Source organism: Acanthopagrus latus, chromosome 4 (genome assembly GCF_904848185.1).
Source record: "Acanthopagrus latus isolate v.2019 chromosome 4, fAcaLat1.1, whole genome shotgun sequence".
Classification (NCBI taxonomy): Eukaryota; Metazoa; Chordata; class Actinopteri; order Spariformes; family Sparidae; genus Acanthopagrus; species Acanthopagrus latus.
In genome coordinates this window covers 23,199,481-23,217,609 of record NC_051042.1, presented here as the reverse complement: position 1 = coordinate 23,217,609, position 18,129 = coordinate 23,199,481, and the positions used below count along the sequence as shown (strand labels likewise).

The following is an 18,129-nucleotide window of genomic DNA, read 5'->3' as shown; positions in this document are numbered from 1 at the left end:
TGTTTAATATTCCGACTGCCGTGTTGTCAGATGCTGACAGGATGGTTTTCAAAATTACCCCCCTTCAAAAAAATCTCTTTGACTGTTATATGCATATAGAGAGGAATTTGTTTGGGAGCATTTGATTAGGAATGCTTGTCAAGCCATCAAAAGCTCTAGTAACTGCTTGATTGGATTTTATAAAAACAACTTTGATTTTTCTTAAAAAATCTTCAGACCTCATGCCAAATGAATGAAAAGGCTGAGAGATAAAAGATGAGCTGGCAGTTTAAGAAGTGTCCTTCAGCTAACAATGAATATATTAAAAATAAAAAACTTAATTTCTGTCAGTGCTGCTTCTATTCATTTTGCAAGATGTTCCTCCCTGGAGGCTTTTTAGAGGACACTGCCTTCCATTCCTAATTGTCAGGGTCAAAAACCGCTTTGTTCTTCCTGCTTGTGTCCTCTCATGCTTGAACAGTTCAATTACTGTCTGCTGAAAGGAAGCCACACACAGGCAACAAATACTTTCTGTCCCACAAACAGTCACACACGTACGCACCTCTGTAACTCCACGCAAGAAGGCTTCTTTGGCCAGTTTGGCAGGTCCATCCACAGTTTTGCCATCATCCTCGGGGCCCCAGCTGGCGCTGTAAATGTCGATGTGTTGAGGATTTAGACTGAGAGACTGGGCCTCCACCATGTCGGTCACCTCACCGTCCAGCATGCGTACACCTGTACCCACACAAATGCACACACAGACAGCAGACACATGTATTGAAATACAATTTATATGATAATAAAAGGTTAATTGCATTGTAATTGCATTCAGTGTTTCATTGTTATTCACTTTTGGTTTTAATATTGTGGCTGATTGGTGTACTGTGTAAAGGCCTTTATACATGAAGTCTGTTTTTTCTGTCCAAAATTGCTGCTAGTTATAAAATAATTATGTTGTGTCAATCATGTTCACACACCGCCTCCAAACAGGCTTTTTTTTGGGGGGATCCTTTGCGGATGTGATGTGTCACCACTCCCTGCCTAAACGCACTGCCAGTCACAGTCCAGAATTCAGGACACTTGGTGGACTTCGTTCTAATGTGGTTTCAGTATAGTTTCCCCTGTATCAATCTGGACCACTAACATCCTGAAATACACCTGGAAGTGGTCAGGATAATGGAACTTCCTTGCTCTCGTTGTGAGGATTGGATGGACCGAGTAGGCTATTGTCTCTCAGGAAAGAGGACCACTAAATCATCCTCAACTCCATCCCGTCTCGTATTGTAAATTTTCGCATTGAATGGAATAATTAACGCATTAGACTCATTGGACTGCGCAAGGTGTTTCTGGCAATGACAATTTTTTATCTGATGATTAATTAAAAAACACAGACAAAAAAATGTTTAAAAATGTGCAAAGGCTTTAAATCTGTAAATATTCAGTTCAAATGAATTATATTCATAATGCCCAAAATCACAATCACATTGCTTCAGTGGGCTTTACAATCTGCTGAGCGACATTTTACGTCCTTGGACCCTCGATTTGAATGAAGAAAAATCTGACATATTGAAAGAAATATGGTCGTGTTCAAGCAATAGTACTACGGAGTAGTCAAGAAATATTGTTGTTTATTGTTAATCTACATAAACAATGTGCATGATTCCTTAAAAAGGAACTACATCGATCGTACAAATCAAAGTCTTTTTTTTTTTAAACAAATAAAATTGCAGTAGAAAGCAGGGCCAGGGCTACAGGCTACATTAGCTGATACTAGCATAGCACACCCAAACCTGTGATTTAAGTGTCCCCAGTGGTGCCGCACTGTCGTTAATGTAGGCGTCATATTTTAACAAGGAAGAGGAATGTGTGGAATAAAAAAGATGATATCAGTGGATCTGTTGCATTGATCTTTTAAACAACCATTCTAAATGCAGTTTTATAGCAGCCCGATGCTAAATCACTTTTCTTTTTTCCCACTAAAAAGTATTTCACTGAAACATTCAAAATATATTGCGGGCTGCAGAGCTTGGCTCATAGCATTGTAGCTCTGTAGGTTTTGCTGACTGTGTGCTCTTGTTCAGCAAAGTTTGACATGTGTATGGACAAAGCAATGCTGTTGCGTTGTTGGACTTACATATTTGCGCAACTGTTTGCACTGCTGTACCTCATCTGTGTGTATTTGTACAGCTTTTGTGGCACAAGCTGCTTTTGTTCATTATTTGTAAATCCATTGTGACACTAAATCAATTTTATCTGTGTAGATTTGCTTTGGCGCTTGAGCCATTTTGAAAAAAAAAAAGAAGAAAGAAATAGAATGAGATAAATTACATTGTAGGAGGAACTGCATCAGATAACAAAGAAATTGTCTTCCGCTACCTGTTTGAGAGTGCAGTGAATCAGACTTGCTCTTATTTCAAGAGAAGTGGACACCTCAGCCAGTGTTTAATGGCAGGTTTCAACCATGTCTCACTTTTAAGATATCTAAAGTGATCTTCAGTAAAGTGCTGGACCAGAGTTAAAATATCAACAAACACAAAACAATGCTCGTGGTACATACAGGGAGTGTGGAGGTCTTCCTAACCTATTATTTCTGCTTCATCTTCAGAGGGTTTTCTGGCAGCATAACTCTTTATCTCAGCAACACTCCTCCACAGAAAAGTGGTGAGAAATCAAAGACACCTAAAAAACAAACTAATTTCCCCCTTTGATGCGTTTCAGGTCAGGTTGCTCAATGCTGCTATATGGGTTAAAGCAACCATGCACTGACTCTTTGAAGTCCTCAAAAAGCATCAAACAGCCACTGAGCTGCTAGTGTTTCCATGGCAGCCTGCACTTCTGTGATTCGCTGAGGACTGGAGACTTTAGAATCTCAAGTCCCCATCCCAAAATACCCCACAAACCCGAGACTTAGGTTCATAAAACGTCAAGGTTCAATCAGTTCTTGGTTTAATGCACAACACAGTATTATAAACCCGTCAATGTTAAGAGCTATGAATGGCACATTAACTGTCACATCACAATGTTTTAATAATAATAATCAAGAAATATATATTAAATAAACAAATAAATAAATAAAGCAAATGAATAGAAATGGTAAATAGCATTTATTGTTCAACTGAAATATCCTGCCTCTACTACGTATGAACCTTCGTCACAAGTATTTGAGATAAACATTTGAGGGACTCTTGCATAAAATGAGTGTTTGTGTATATATTCAGTGAATAAAAGAATATAGCAGGATATATCAAGTTAGGAATTTCTTTACAACTACATATCAATATCCGCCCCAAAAATCCAGTATTAGTTGGGCTACAGTCAAAATGTAACAAAACACCTCTAAAGCTCAGTAATCATTAAACCATTGGATCTAGTTTGTTTTGTTTATTTTGTATTTTGTATGTTTTGGGGTTTTTTTTGTGAAACTAACCAGATGTGGTTTTAAATGAAGCTGTATATTCACTCTATAATAGAAAGATATGAAAGTAGTGTTGTTCTTAAAATCTAACTCTTGGCAAGAAGGCCAAGAAGAATATTATTTGTTTGGACTGTTCCTTTAAATATCATCTGCATGTTGACTGAAACAAACTGCTGCAGGGAGAGGCACTAACTGAAACAAAGGAAAATTAATATTTCTGACACCCAGTGCTTGAGCTTTTTTGCATTTTTGTAGAAAAAGAAGGTTTTTTGGTTCACCTGAGGGACTTTTTTTTTTTTTACTTCAGACAAACTTGTGAATATCTGAAGATCTAAGCCAGCCGATATGTGTTTCAAGCTACCCTGGAAATATTTCAAAGACAAGTCTCCTAGCTGAATAATGAGCTACAGTACGCAGGTGGCACGGGGGCAACTGGGTAAATGAGAAGTCACAGAAGCATTTGCACTGCTCCATCTGCACTCGTTCCAATATATTCTCCCTGGCCATCAAAATGAATGAGCTGGACCTGATGCTCTGGCTTCAGGGCCCCTGACTATTGTTTCCGATGGTTTGGAGGAAGCCATTTGTCTGTCAGGCTTCACATTGTTTAGAGCCATTGAAGGACTTTCACCATCTGGACTTGCTGTTTATGCATTAGTTTAATGTTCAGTGAATGTTTGCATGTAACGTATGTAAGTTTTGGGCAAAATGTTATACCTGAACCTTACAAGGAAAGTTTTTGAACAAGAGAATTACCCAGTGTATTTTAGTGTACTGTTATCAGGGTTACAAATCATATCTAAGTCTTCATGTTTTGATATGTGATGGTAATCTCAAAGGCTTTAAAATGTTGGATTCTGACTGTAATGCTTATCTTTGTAAAGCAAGCAGTGCCACAGAAATCGCACTTCTTTCTCTTCGCTTTCTTTACCCAACCTTCACGTTCTCAAGGCAACGTGGAGAGGCAAACCAAAACAAACTCAAGGGTTTTATTTGTAGCTTCTAGATTTTGTTGTAGCTTTAATTTTCTGATTCCGCTGTTGAAAAAGAGCCTTCAGTGTGGATGGAAGCACATGTGTAGGTTTTCCTCAACACCGGGCCGCCTCCTGCTCCACCTACATGACCACACAGCCAACTGGTTATGATAGAAAGGCTGAATGCCATGTGGTATATTCCCACTTGCCATCTGGGCCGATCATAAAGAGTGCAGTTATGGCACTATACTGACGGGGTTTAAACTTTATGAGAGCAGGACATAGGCAGGAGGCTTTGGAGATAAGCAGGGAGGTAATGAGAGAGGACATAAAGGACAGTTAAAAGGACTGTACATCATTATGCTACATCCTACATCCTCAGCACAGATCACAAATGTAAAACACACGCGCACAAGTCACAGCAATGTGACCATACCAGCAACTTTAATCTTGAGAGCCAGCCTCAGGTCGTCTTGATGTGAAACTCAAGAAAATAAGTTGTTTACAATGCAAAATCTATACAACATTTATACAATACAGCTTTCTTGCTTTCTTTAATATCAAAAAGCCCCCCAAGGCTTTTTTTGAAGAATGGGAACAGAGCGTAGAAAAACTGCTCCCTCCCTGAGGGCAGAAACGAAACAACCCATCAGGGTGCAAAAATCTTTTTAAGAACAGACAAATTAATATTTCACAATATTTTGCCTCTCTCAGACAGACAATCTTCTTGGCACATTCTGCTGTGTGTTTGTCTCTGACGCAGACAAATATTCTTAAATAATAATAATCTTTCATGATTAATCTATGATGTTTGCAAGCAATGGTGCCATAATTGTGGGACCCCAGGCAAACATCTGTAAGACTGTTCCTCTGAATCTGTGTCTCATCTGCAGTGAATTTAATCCTAGACACAAGAACAGCGTGCTCAAACGGCTGATAAAAAAAAAAAAAAAAATCAAGTTTAAGTGCAGCTTTGCTACAACGCTTTCTCAGATTCCCAGCTCACTTATCAGTGCTGCACCTTAATGGATTACCCAGTGAGAAAATAGTTTGAAAAAATGAAGCAAATCCTCTCTTTTGTGACACTTCAACCAGAAAATGTTTGGGCATTTTCCTTGAAAAAAAACAGGCAAATAACTGATTACCAAAAGTGTCACAGGTTGCCAGTAAATTTTCTGTGAAAAGACTAATTACAGCTTACTTTCATCTGACACAGTTTATTTAAGTATTTAGTATTTACTTCAGTGTAGTTTGGACTTTGAGAAATACGAGGTAAAGGTTGTAACAGACTCTGGGTGATGAAATTTCATTGGCCATAGTGACATAAGTATCAAGCAAGTGTCGCATGAGGAAAGCGGGGGGGAGGGCAACATCGTAGCAGGGTATCAACGAGCCGCTTCTGGTGATACAACTTTGGCTTGTCTGTGACATGGCTACAGAAAAAAATCTTAAAGTGGGCGTTTTGCCTTCAACAAACTACAAAGACTCACCGAGGCCGCCCTCTGTCTTTTACTTTTACCTCTTTAGAGACGCCACCAGCACAACCACGTCTCTGGAAACAGTTTATTAGGTACATCTGTGCAATCTAATGCAACCCAGAGCAGCAGCTCTGGTATAAACACTGTCCTTGTGGAGCTCGTAATGCTTTTTGTCAGAAGAAGTGTTAATTCATCATACATTTTTATGGTTGTAGCTACACGTTGAGGTGGTATTGTACTGGACTGAGTATTAAAACGAGTGTTGTATCAGCAGATACTTAGAGAACAGAACATTAGAAGTGAGTTATATCAGCCATTTTGCTTTTACTTGTATACGAGCTGAGAATAGTAAATGTGACAGTAAGGTAACACAGATTTCAAGCTACAGCATCAAACCATTTCATGACCCGCATATCACTGTGAATACTGTTACCCCATGCAAAACCGACACATTTACAGTGCATTGGCATTGCACCTCACAACTGTGAAGATGCTCAGAAAGATTCAGTGGCATGCTGTACCCGGGACATGGACTAAAAATAACACCAGCGCTGTAGAACATGTACTTCAGCTATTCTGGCAGTCAAAAATGGATGAAACCAAGACTGTGAGAACAAATCAATTCCTATTTTTATTTGACTGTACCTCCAATCTTGGCATTGTAGGCCACGCCGACTCCACAGATCCCGTTGTTGGCTACCGCGGCCACCTCTCCTGCACAACGTGTTCCATGCCTAAAAAGGAGGAAGAATGAGAAAGAGAGGAATGTTTCAGGGAAACTTCTTATCCTTCTAAGTGTCATTTACTTAATGATGCAGCACTCTATGCTGTATATATACCAACAGGTAGTGTACACGTCTATCAATGCTTGCTTGTAGAATGCATTCCCTTGAGCTGTAGACTGAGACAACACAAACTCATGCAGACAGGTTCTTTGCTTTGACTCTTTTTCAAAAAAAAAAATCTTAGTTGTCCAAAAGGTTAACATCTCACCAAAGAGTGACCACCATACAACTTTGGACTGCCTGCACGGCCTGAATCATGTCATGGGGAAAGGGGTAATAAGATGACATACTACCGTCACACGGAGGAGTAAATTGTGAATTAGATTCGCCGTTTTCACAATGGCTCCTTCACTGAGCCTGAGCCTCAGTAGTAAGATCTAGCTCCAGGCACCACAGTGTAGAGATCCAAGAAGCCACTACAGAGGAGCTGATCATCAGATTCTAGTCAGGTGCATTCCCCTGGTCTGCCAGATGGATATGCACTCTTAACGCCCTTCAAACGGTGATGCAATCCCACCAGAGAACAACCATTCCCAGACAGGAATGCTGAAGCCTGGGCAACACTGTGCCACCAGGAAACAACAGGAAGCAGCAGACATTCACTGCTGACGACTATCTACAACAGCAGGCTTCCATGATGGCAGACAATCACAAGAACCAGAACACAAGCAGTAGATGCTCTTCCCTGACACATAAGAATATATCTGTTGTAGAGCTGCAACGCTTTGTCAATCGAAGGAAAATCAGCTGTCAACTATTTTGACACATTGCTTTCATTTTTCAAGCTGAATGTCAAACATTTGCTGGTTCCAGCTTCTTAAATACAAGGACTTGCTGCTTTTCTTTGTTTTTTTATGATAGTATATCAAAAGTCTTTGGGTGGATGGACAAAAGAGGCTATTCAAAGACATTATTTCAACAGGGAAATTGTGATAAACTTTTTTTCACAACCAATTGTGAAAATTATCAGAAGATTTATTGCTCCTAATGTAACTTTCGCCACTAGGGGGACCTCTATGAAACCAAAACATAAAGTGACTCAGGTAGACAGCTCACACACAAGGTTCTGGAGTTTTTTCATTTTAAGTTTAGTCTTGTTAGCTGACTTCCAAAACCACCGAGTAGTGACAGCGACCTGATCAATCGCACCATTACCTTGAGTAAACACGTTGAAAACATTTAGAATAACATAACAAGTACACAATTCAACTAAATATATGACAAAGACCTAGTATTCTCCAGATCAAATTTCCTACAATGGAGAGATCAGAGGTCATAGAGGCTGTTTTTAGACTAACTAATTACAATAGTCCTTAAGACTTATGCTTTCATTAAAGACACATACAAAAGGTCAGAGTATTGTAATTCATCTGCTGGCATCAGAGATCTCTTGATACATAGTGAAGGGCAGAAAGAGCGGATGTTAATGTCCAGCCACAGTCGACACTGTGTCTATGTGTCACAATATGCCAGTCAAACAGAAACAGACGCTACACAGACAAACATCTGGGTAATAAAAACATCTGCAAGAGTAAACACACAAATGTCAGCTGGACAATTTTCCCGAGAACTTTATCACTACATTCCTGGAAGTGACTAATGTGTTGACTCTGAGGTCATTATGTCCTCCAGGATCTGTGTTTGTGATGCAGCTGATAATCAGGAGCAGCTCAGGTGTCAGTGGTGGGATGCCGGGCATGCACAGGCTTATACACCCACTGTTCCACTAAGCCTTCTTCCAAACCTTCCTTTGACACATTCATTACAGTCACTTACACGGTAGACTGCTTCACAGCATACAAATGCTGTTACAGAGGTAAAGCGCTTGGTTTCTGAACCTGATTATGCAAGAACTTCTTGCATAATCAGGTTTTTAGCAGTGAGTTTCCAGGGACTGATAAAATGGATACAAGAAGATATCCTTTCACTGCTCCCACTCACTTTTCGGGTCAATAAGAATGTGAAGAAGAGTGCATCAACGGGTCACACACTTGTGAAATCTTCTTGTGAAAGCAGCCCAGTCACCAACATTTAGTCCAGCAAACGACGTAAAGGGTCAAACGTTATTGTATATTACAATGTCAAGACTGAACCAACCTAATGATGTCTCTTATTTTGGGATTATTGAATAATCAGTTAAAAAAAAAAAAAAAAAAAAAAAGTATAGTAAAAAGATTTTAACATGACTGAAATTCTGGTGGACATTTTTAGTACATTTATTTTTATATAGGTTTATCACCTTGAAAAAAATCTTGAAAAAGATATATATATATATATATATATATATATATATATATATATATATATATATATATATATATATATATATATATATATATATATATATATATATATATATATATATATGTAATAAACCTATATAAAAATAAATGTACTAAAAATGTCCACCAGAATTTCAGTCATGTTAAAATCTTTTTACTGTGGTGTAATCTGGGAATAATTGTAAATAAGAGTCAACTGCAATGATAGCTGTGAGGGTCTATAATAGAGGCTGGCATGAAATTAAATAAAATAAAATTCAAGTTAAAACGTGAAGAACTCAACCGATAACAATTTTTGGGGCTGGATGCCGACACCAATATTACAGAGTAAAGAAATTCTGATTAATTAAAAAAAGCATTTCATACTGGTATATTTTGGACAACATACATACTGACATGGATTCAACTGTGATGGCTTTAAAAAGGAGATATGATTGAGCAGGATGTGAACACTACAGCAGCGGCACAAAATAACTTCCCCAAAATATGAAGTATGTTGGACATTTAACGTGGTGCTCTTTAGTAAGACTTTATTCATCCCAGAAACATTACGTGCACACATACACACACAATTTGCAGCCATTAAAATGGTTCATTAAACATACTGTAGTATTAAAAATGGCTCCCATGGTTAAGATCTTAATAGTTTATGGCCCAAATCCCCAAATGTGGAATTATACTGCAGTTAATTAGAAACCTTGACTCTGTGAGTTCATCTGTCAACAGGATGATCAGTCACAATGAGATGCCTAAGGGAGCCACCAGTCCTCTAACAATGAGGGCAAGGCATGACTGAACGTCTTTATGATCACTGTTCTACTGATCTGACGTCCCGAAGAGAGCAACATCACATCAACCCAAACCTGGATCCATTCTCGGGGCCAAGGCTTTAGAGAGGAGGCTAAATGAGGTAACAGCACATTGTAGAAGATCATCACAGGAAGTGTAAGCACATCCAGACATTGTCTGCAGGAACAAAGAGCTTCCTGTCACTACAAGTACAGCATTGTTCAATCAGTTGTTAACAAGTCATAGATTAATTATCAGTGCTGCGTTATGTACCTGGCACACTGACTCAGACTCTCAGAGAACATCTTCACTCTCAGCTGCTCCCACTTCTTAAGACATACAATGATTATCCATTCTGATGCTGTGAACCTAAATATTTCAAATGACCACTGCACAACTATCGGAATCAACTCAAGCAAGCTGTTGTGACTGAGTCAAGTACTCGGATACCACAGCAGGTTAAGCAACAAGGGATGTTTGAACGACATGCGATTTACTTGATTTTGATGCAATGACCATGAGATTATCTTAAAACAAAACAAACCTTGTGGGACTTAACATTTGGTAGTTTTGTTAGCTTGTGTTTGGCCTTTTTGTTATAAAGCTCAGATATGTTTGTTATGAATAGTTATACAGTATATACAAAATGTTCAGCAAATTTAAATTGCTTTAAAGAACTTTTTGTATCGCCATCATCATCTTACAGTTATTAATCTAACAAATGCATTACCTCATCACTATGCATCCTACAAACAGCTGTTGTGTGTTTATTTTACTCACTCACAAAACAAATGAATGCGCTCACCAGATCAAGATCAAGATCGGAACTGGTTCCCACACTGCTTTTGTCCACAGGGGCCACCAGACCAACATAAAAACGAAACTTCCTTGTAACAGCTTTGAGCAAATAATAATAATAACACTAACAGAGTGAATACTCCACCAGTCTAATTCAAACAAGCTTCCAGTGAACCAAGACAACTCAATGAAGCAGTAGTTAATTAGTACGGGTGTCTGCCACATTACTAGCACAATGCAAACTGTCCACTTAAGGCCTTAAGTGGCAAATACCTGTTAGTCTTTATCTCAACATCTGCTTTTTATTTAAAAACCTTTCCCCGCCTTCACTAAGCCTTCTCAACACAACCTTGATTGAAAAAGTCACTTCTTGGCAGATGGAACAAGAGAATCCCTGAGAACTTGAAAGACACCCTTTGTACGCGATACACTGTGCAATAACCCTGCATTCTCCCTTCATACGTAATGGTGATAATAGGAGATTATGGTGAACAAAGAGCAATTTCAGTAAAATCTTGTTCCGATTACAGCCAGAAACCCCCATGGCAGATCCTACACACAGAGCCTCACTCAGGTTACAGTGGACTACAGTTGGCTGCAGGCCCGAGGCCAAAAACATGATCAGTATTCATGCTCACAGCTGGCAGAACCATTATCACTGCAAAGCTTTAACTGTCTCACTCTGGATACATCTGTATGACAATAGCCTGTCTCTTAAGACGTCTCCAAACTGTGTCTGTGTATGTAGTGCAAAGATGGGAAAAGTGTCAACCCTAATCTGCACTACCAAAAAAAAAAAAAAAGGCAAAATAGCAGCTTGTTGGCTTGTTGTATCTGCCACTGACTCTGCAGGATGTCTTGTGTTGCTAAAAAAACACAGCAAAACACATGTGTGACAAGTTGTATATTTAGCTCCTGCAGTTTGTGATGCTCCACTGCATGAGAATAAGAGTTGAAAATGACCAAAATGTAAAACATAAATAACAAAAAAAACTGTAGTCTAAGATGTGAAATGCAAGCCCAACTTTTCACCATATTCAAATTCTGCGATTTAATTCACTTTCTCTCTTGTATCGTTGTAATTACTTTGATTTTCTATTCTTTTTAAACAACACTGAGGGTCTCTCAGTCGTGGATAGCGTCAGTTGCTGTTCATTAGTCTCCGGGCTGCACTGAACCTCAAAGGTAAATCCGCACAACTGTTTTCGCTCTGCTTATTCTTAAGTCTGCTAATGTTTCTGCCAGTTTACTAATGAGCTGGCCTTCAGGACAAAAGGTCTGGCAATGTTTATAGAGCATGGTAAAGAGGAGGGAGATGAAGAAAATGTCTAGAGAGAGATTAATGCAGGTTCTGGTGAAAATTAATCAACCTGCTGTTTGCAGTTCTGTTAAATATGTCCCTTCATCCATCGCTATACATTAAATGTGTCTGAATTTAAATGTGCAATCAGTCTGCTGCATCATAATGAAAATGTTTTGCAAGTATATTGCAGATGTTGAATGAAGTGATTTTGACATTACACTGTGAGCTAGCATTGCTCTTCATCAGAGGGCAATAAGCTGAGTTTTTCTTGTCAAAAAAATGCCTGTTTAAAACTGAAAAAGCACATTTGGAAACCATCCTGATAGGAGTCAGAGGAAACTTTGGAATGAGAAACATCAAGATCACATGCCGTCTTAGATAAATATGAGAGTGAATGGTCACATTGCTCCTGAGCCATCCTTTCTGCTTCCTGTATGCTGGGAAAGAAAGGCAGCTTTATGGATGTGAACAGAGTTGGGCTTTTTGCAGAGAACAGACACTTACAGTCTACAAAACTTTACACATTTTCATGCCCGCCCACAGCTTGTTTACACATGCATCTGCACCAGCCCACTGTAAAAGTAAAGGAAGCACACATACATAAACACAGACACAGATGCACAAATATGCCAGCTCTCAAATGGTCCTGCCACAGGGAAGACATGGAGAGCTGGGTGGCAAGAGATAAGGGCTGAGGTGAGAGAGGGTTGGAAAGAGGTGCAGCTGAAATGAAGGAAACATCAATACTAAGTGTCTTAGCTGGGCTCCGGGCCACTGTGAGCCACCAGAGGAGCTTAAGCGTGACTTGGCATAGATTGTGGATCCGTGAAGTTGCACTGGAGGGATGTTCTCCCACATTCCTCCACAAGAAATTCCACCATTTAGGGAAAACGGTTTCAGGCACTGGCACAAAGCACTCAATTTGGCTGAACTAGAAGGCAACGGCACATTGTTTGGACTGCTTCTATATTTATTTGCACTTTTACTGATAACTGTGTGTGCATGTAGTTGAGCTCCAAAGTAGTAGATATTATTTTAGTTTCAAAACAATTACACACCTTCCACAATCAGCATCTTACAAGTTCCACAAAGCCTTTAAGCAGTTGATAAAGTAGTTACTGTATGTTCAGGCTACTCTGTATCCCACAGCTACCATATTCATGGTGCTCACTCAAGGCCCTCTGTCTCAGTTCGGAACGTGTGATTTGGATCCATCCTTCCAACTATAATCTTCTCTGCCTATCACCCGTAATCGCAGTGAGCCTCGAGATACAAAAAAAAAAGCCTCTCAGGCCAGTGGCCCACAAACAGCAGATTACAACAAATCATAAATTAAAGTCAGAAGGGAGCGAGCGACACGGATGAAAGAAGATGAGCAAGGGCCTTCCAGAGCCAAGAGATTTGCTCAGTTTCATTAACACTGATGAACTTAATTCAATCAATTCTCGGCAAGACATCACTGTCGTGGTAAACAACTCCTAATGCCATCTGCGAAGGCCACTGCAATAAAGCTGTTTTCTTCACACACACTACCTTAATCCTGGTGTAGACTTACTCTACTTACCCAGGCTATAGGAATGCCCTGGTGGAGCCTGTGTGATTTAAGAGGCCAAAAAAAAAATATCCACCAACTCTGAGCCGGGTAAAAATCATTAAAATGGTGGAAAATTCTAATGTCTTGGATAAAACAAACCCCATAGGCTATGATCTTCAATTAGTTTTGTTCCCATAAACGCTGTCCTTTGACTCAGTGGCGGAGTGGAAACAGCCATGGCCCTATTTACATGTCAGCTGTCAGCCATCAAGACAGTGAGGGAGACAAATTAATGAACAAGTGCAATTTAATCCCGATACGCCCCCCCCCACACAGCTGGCATTTAGAAATCACAAGCATATAGTTCCAGCCAAAGGACAAGGAGAGGAAATTAAATTTTTATCTGTTTGAGATTTCAAACCTGTTGTCATTGAGCTGTGTGTATCGAGGCTGAGGATCGGGGTCGCCATCGTTCACATCGTAGCTGGCATCCGGGTCCTTTGAAAACACAGATAAGCTGTTAGAGTGCAGAAACTGCCTTCTCTGAGTTTGATTCTTTTAAATATTAAAGGGAAAGTACACCCTATAATCAAAAAATCCATATTTTCTAATTAGATGTAGTGCTATTTATCAATCTAGATAAATTTTGTGAGTAACTGCCTGAGAGATATTGGCCATAGAGATGTCTGCCTTCTGTCTGAATGTTATGCTTTTGGTGCTCAAAGCAACCAAGAGATTAATTTGAAAAACTCTAGAGAAATGTCTCTTGCCAGAAATCCTTACCTTGTTAATGAAAATAATCTACAGACCTTGTTGTGAGCAGCCTCATGTAGGAACTCCTATATTTCTTCCAAACTAAACCTGGCAAACATATCACCACGTAGAAGGATGCAATCTACTCATGGATGTAGAGCATCTCTACGGTTAACATCTTCAAAACTCTGCAATGCACATCAAACCAATCTCAACTGATAACTAGCACTATAGCTAAGAGGAAAAATATGTATTTTTGATTTTACAGTGAACTGTCCTTCATCAATCGACAATATAGAGCACCTCAAAATCTGTCTGTCACAGATTCTTACTATCCATCAGATACCATCTTTAATTCAGAATCTGCTGTATTTGTTATGTTCTTACCTTTGTTCAACAGAAACACATGAAAAACTCCATGAAAAACAAAATCGTTTTGGCACATTAAGGAGTACTCACGTAGTTCTGCTTCAGGTCAGGATGGTTCTTCTCTATTCCGTCATCCAGGATGGACACTACAACCCCTTTACCTGTGTAGCCCAACTGCCACGCAGCTTTGGCATTCAGGTCACGGTGGTTGCCGTTGTACTGAGAAAGGAGAGAGCAAATAAGGAATCTAATTATCTGAGAGACACCTGAGTGCTGACAAGAATGTGCTTTTAACTAAATCTAGAAGGGCTTAAAAAAAGGGAATCTTTTAAGACTTTTAGATGACTGAGCTTTTGACTGAAGCGCCGGGGAAAAAATGGTGCTGCTTATTGAATTTCATTCATTCTTCCTTAGAGAACAGCTGAAGTTTTTCAATGAGGGGGAAGGCAGTTTCACAAGCTTACAAGAAGTATCTCTATTCTGAGAGCATCGGTGCCATGCTTGCATCTATTGCATTTATTATTAACATTGAGAAAAGCACCAGTGAACTGGATGATGGCATCCAGTAATGGTTCTGTATGCTTTTTCATATGCTTTTGACATTTAACTTGACCTTTGCTCCAAAGCTTTGTCCGGCTTTCATCTAGCTCAATGCTCCTGCTTATAAAGCAGAATGTCATGTGCCTGATGTTCCACCCGCCATTTCCTCCTCTTGGATTTCAGACCCTTGTAACCGTCGTCTCTCACACAAGATGAGGTCTGCTTCTCAACCTTGTAAAGTCATTGATACTTAAACCATCCAGAAGAAAATCAATTAAAAATGAAAGTTGTGATGTGCAATGCTGACTCAGACTGAAAAAGGGCCACGTAGAGTGTATAATAAATCTGAGCCTGGCATGTGGAAGGCGTCATTTTGGTTATTACTCATCACGTAAGTCCTTTTCTTTCTACCTTAATGTCAGCAGTTCTTCTGCAAAGTGAATAACACTCCATGAGTATAACTTAAGATCTCTGCCCATTTATTCAATAGTCAGAAAAGAAGTCTGTCTCATTATTTAGATTTATATTGGTATATATTAAATATACATTGTAGCAGCTGACTATTAGCATCTCTCCACCAAGGACAACACCCACACACTCCTCTGGCCAGCCAGGTTTACTTTTCATGAGGCTCAGATTTATTCACTGCCTGGAGAGAGAGGCAATGCAAATCTATATCTATAATCTATAACACTTTCTAAAATGCATTACCAGATTAACTTATTATTTAAAACACACAGAATGCATTTCCATAATAAGAGAGGAACTCAGCAGAGTGGAGACATTTGGACAGCACATGCCTCATCCAAAAAAACAGTTACATCTTGAAACTGAATCACAGTTGCTGAGACAAGCTAGAGGCAGTAAAATCAATGTCAAATGACTGAAACTACAAATGAAAGCAACACAATCTGAAGCCTTGATGCAGAGTTAAGGAATCCAGGGAATACCAGGGAAATTAGCATTTTAATGCATTTTAATGCATTGATTTACTCCATGGAGTTGTTTAGCTAACTGTCAACATCATTCTGATTACACATGGCTGTCAGCCATCAAACTATTTTTTGCAGTTAATTTCGTCATGCTCATGGTGTCAAACCAGGTATGTCATTCAGGTGGTCGATATATTATACAAAATATATCTGCAATTAATTTTGGTGCATTCATTCCAGGGACCCACTGAAGGAAACCAAGCAACCCCCATGCATCTAGTCTCACAAACATGACAGGTTATGATATTGAGGAAACATTAATGTTATATGCTAAATGGTGATTGCCCGGTTCCCAACAGCTTAAAATGTCCACATGCTCGTGTTCTTTTTCTTTTTTTTTTGCTGACATGGTGACTGTTATATTCTGCTCAAAGATCAATTGATCCCAGTGGTGAAAAGGATCTAAGAATACCAAAGGTGTTGCTCCAGTTGTCATGTCTTTTGGTGTATTTTTGGTGTGTAATGAGCTTTATAGCCTCGTGGGATGCCTACAGATTTTATTCTAATGTTTTCCACTGGTTCAGCACTGCTTTAAAAAGGGATCACAGAATGCATTAGATTAAGCACCGTAGCTTTAGTAATAATATTTAACAGTTTCCTGTCATAAAATATTAATTTCTGGTTTCTTTAACCGATATTATTGCAGTGAAAATAGCTTAGATTTTAGTGTCTAAAGGATTCATGTCGTTTCTCTTAAAGAAGAAACTGAAAGCAATGTTTCCGTATTGATTCATTAATCAATTCAGAAAACAGTCATTGGTTGATTAAAAAATAAGATAAAAGTCTTATCCACTTGCATTGCAGGTTTTATATATCAGTGAAACACTAATAAGGGTGTGTGAACGTATGTCAGAATCTATCGCATCTCGTCACATTGATACAAGCAGGCAGCAGGCTTTTATCTGCCTCATTTGTCTTTCAAGTTGCCACTAACTACTCCACCACACTGAGGAAAGTCAGTCTGCCTCTGTTGAAGCGCAGACATTTTGAACAACTGGCGATGCAAGTCTGTTTTGCATCACCATGAATCTCCTCCCGCCCGAAGCATCCACACAGTAATTGAAGGAAAAGAGGAGCCGAACAGAAGGTCTCGGGGGTTGTTACTGCTGTTTTTTACAGGCCAATGTATCAGCGACATTCTTCAAGTCAAACGTGAAAATCAATCAACTGAAAACAAGAGCGCTTCAAGGTGAATCACCTCTGTCTCTTTCTGTTCTCCGTGGCTGTGCTTTATGGACTAAAGTAAATGATCAGTTTGGAAAAAGCATGCAATTCAGAATTCAAAAGAAGCTCTGTGTTTAGATCTGGTTTTGTTCAAGCTGCTGAGTCCTTTAGGGTGAGGTCGCTCAGACTACTTCCTCGGCAAACAAAAAACACAACAGCATTCATACAAAGACGGTATATTGGATTCATACACAGGCTTGTGTTTTGACTCAAGGGAAACACCACAGCCCCAAATTTAATTACTTGTATTGACTTTTGGACAATACAAAGCTCAACCCGCGAGCAGTGCTAAATTACCTCCCACAGATACACACAGAAACGCACACATACAACTTTTTGTCCAATACTCACCAGGTACCACTGGTCTCTGAACTTGGGATCATAAGGTTCTACATAGACGTCCCTCTTTTTCCTCCGTTTTGACACCTGTTGCTCTGCCCAAGTCACCTAAACAGGAAGTGTGCAAACATAAAAGTACACATAAAGAAATGAGCAAAACAAACAACAAGATGACGTGAACAGTGCTTAACAAAAAGGAGTGCCCAATTGCTAAGGGCTAGTAAAATGCCATGCCGGGCTAGTAAATCTAGTAACACACTTATCCAATTGAGTGAGTAGATAAATAAGAAGGTAACATGAATTTTTCCTCATGGTGGTAGTAGGTAAGAAGATCTCACTTCCTTCTCATCTCCGAGAGTTGCACATGTACAGTGCCAACCAGGCAATGGTGGCAGGTAAAGACTTTTAATTGAATTAAGTTGATTTGAAAGAATGTTTGTGAATGTCTCAGTGCAACACCAGTGCTATAAATCTAAATCCCAGGCCTGTTACTACTATTTGTCAGAAGTAATGTAGATGCTAACTACAAATGGTACGTGTTAAAACTTGTATCTTGAAGTAAACATGTATGCAAC

General features: G+C 39.3%; 1 protein-coding gene across 4 annotated transcripts in view; it reads right to left on the bottom strand.

The window, feature by feature from the left end:
* The window catches only part of furina (furin (paired basic amino acid cleaving enzyme) a), a 90,814-nt gene that overhangs the window by 18,765 nt on the left and 53,920 nt on the right, over nucleotides 1–18,129 (bottom strand). For all 4 annotated transcript variants that reach the window (XM_037094831.1, XM_037094832.1, XM_037094833.1 and 1 more), the window contains exons 4-8: nucleotides 17,567–17,662; nucleotides 14,550–14,678; nucleotides 13,759–13,835; nucleotides 6,492–6,580; nucleotides 542–714 (exon numbers count right to left, since the gene is read on the bottom strand). In XM_037094831.1, coding sequence (XP_036950726.1) covers nucleotides 542–714; nucleotides 6,492–6,580; nucleotides 13,759–13,835; nucleotides 14,550–14,678; nucleotides 17,567–17,662 — 564 coding nt within the window. The remainder of the gene's footprint in view (nucleotides 1–541; nucleotides 715–6,491; nucleotides 6,581–13,758; nucleotides 13,836–14,549; nucleotides 14,679–17,566; nucleotides 17,663–18,129) is intronic.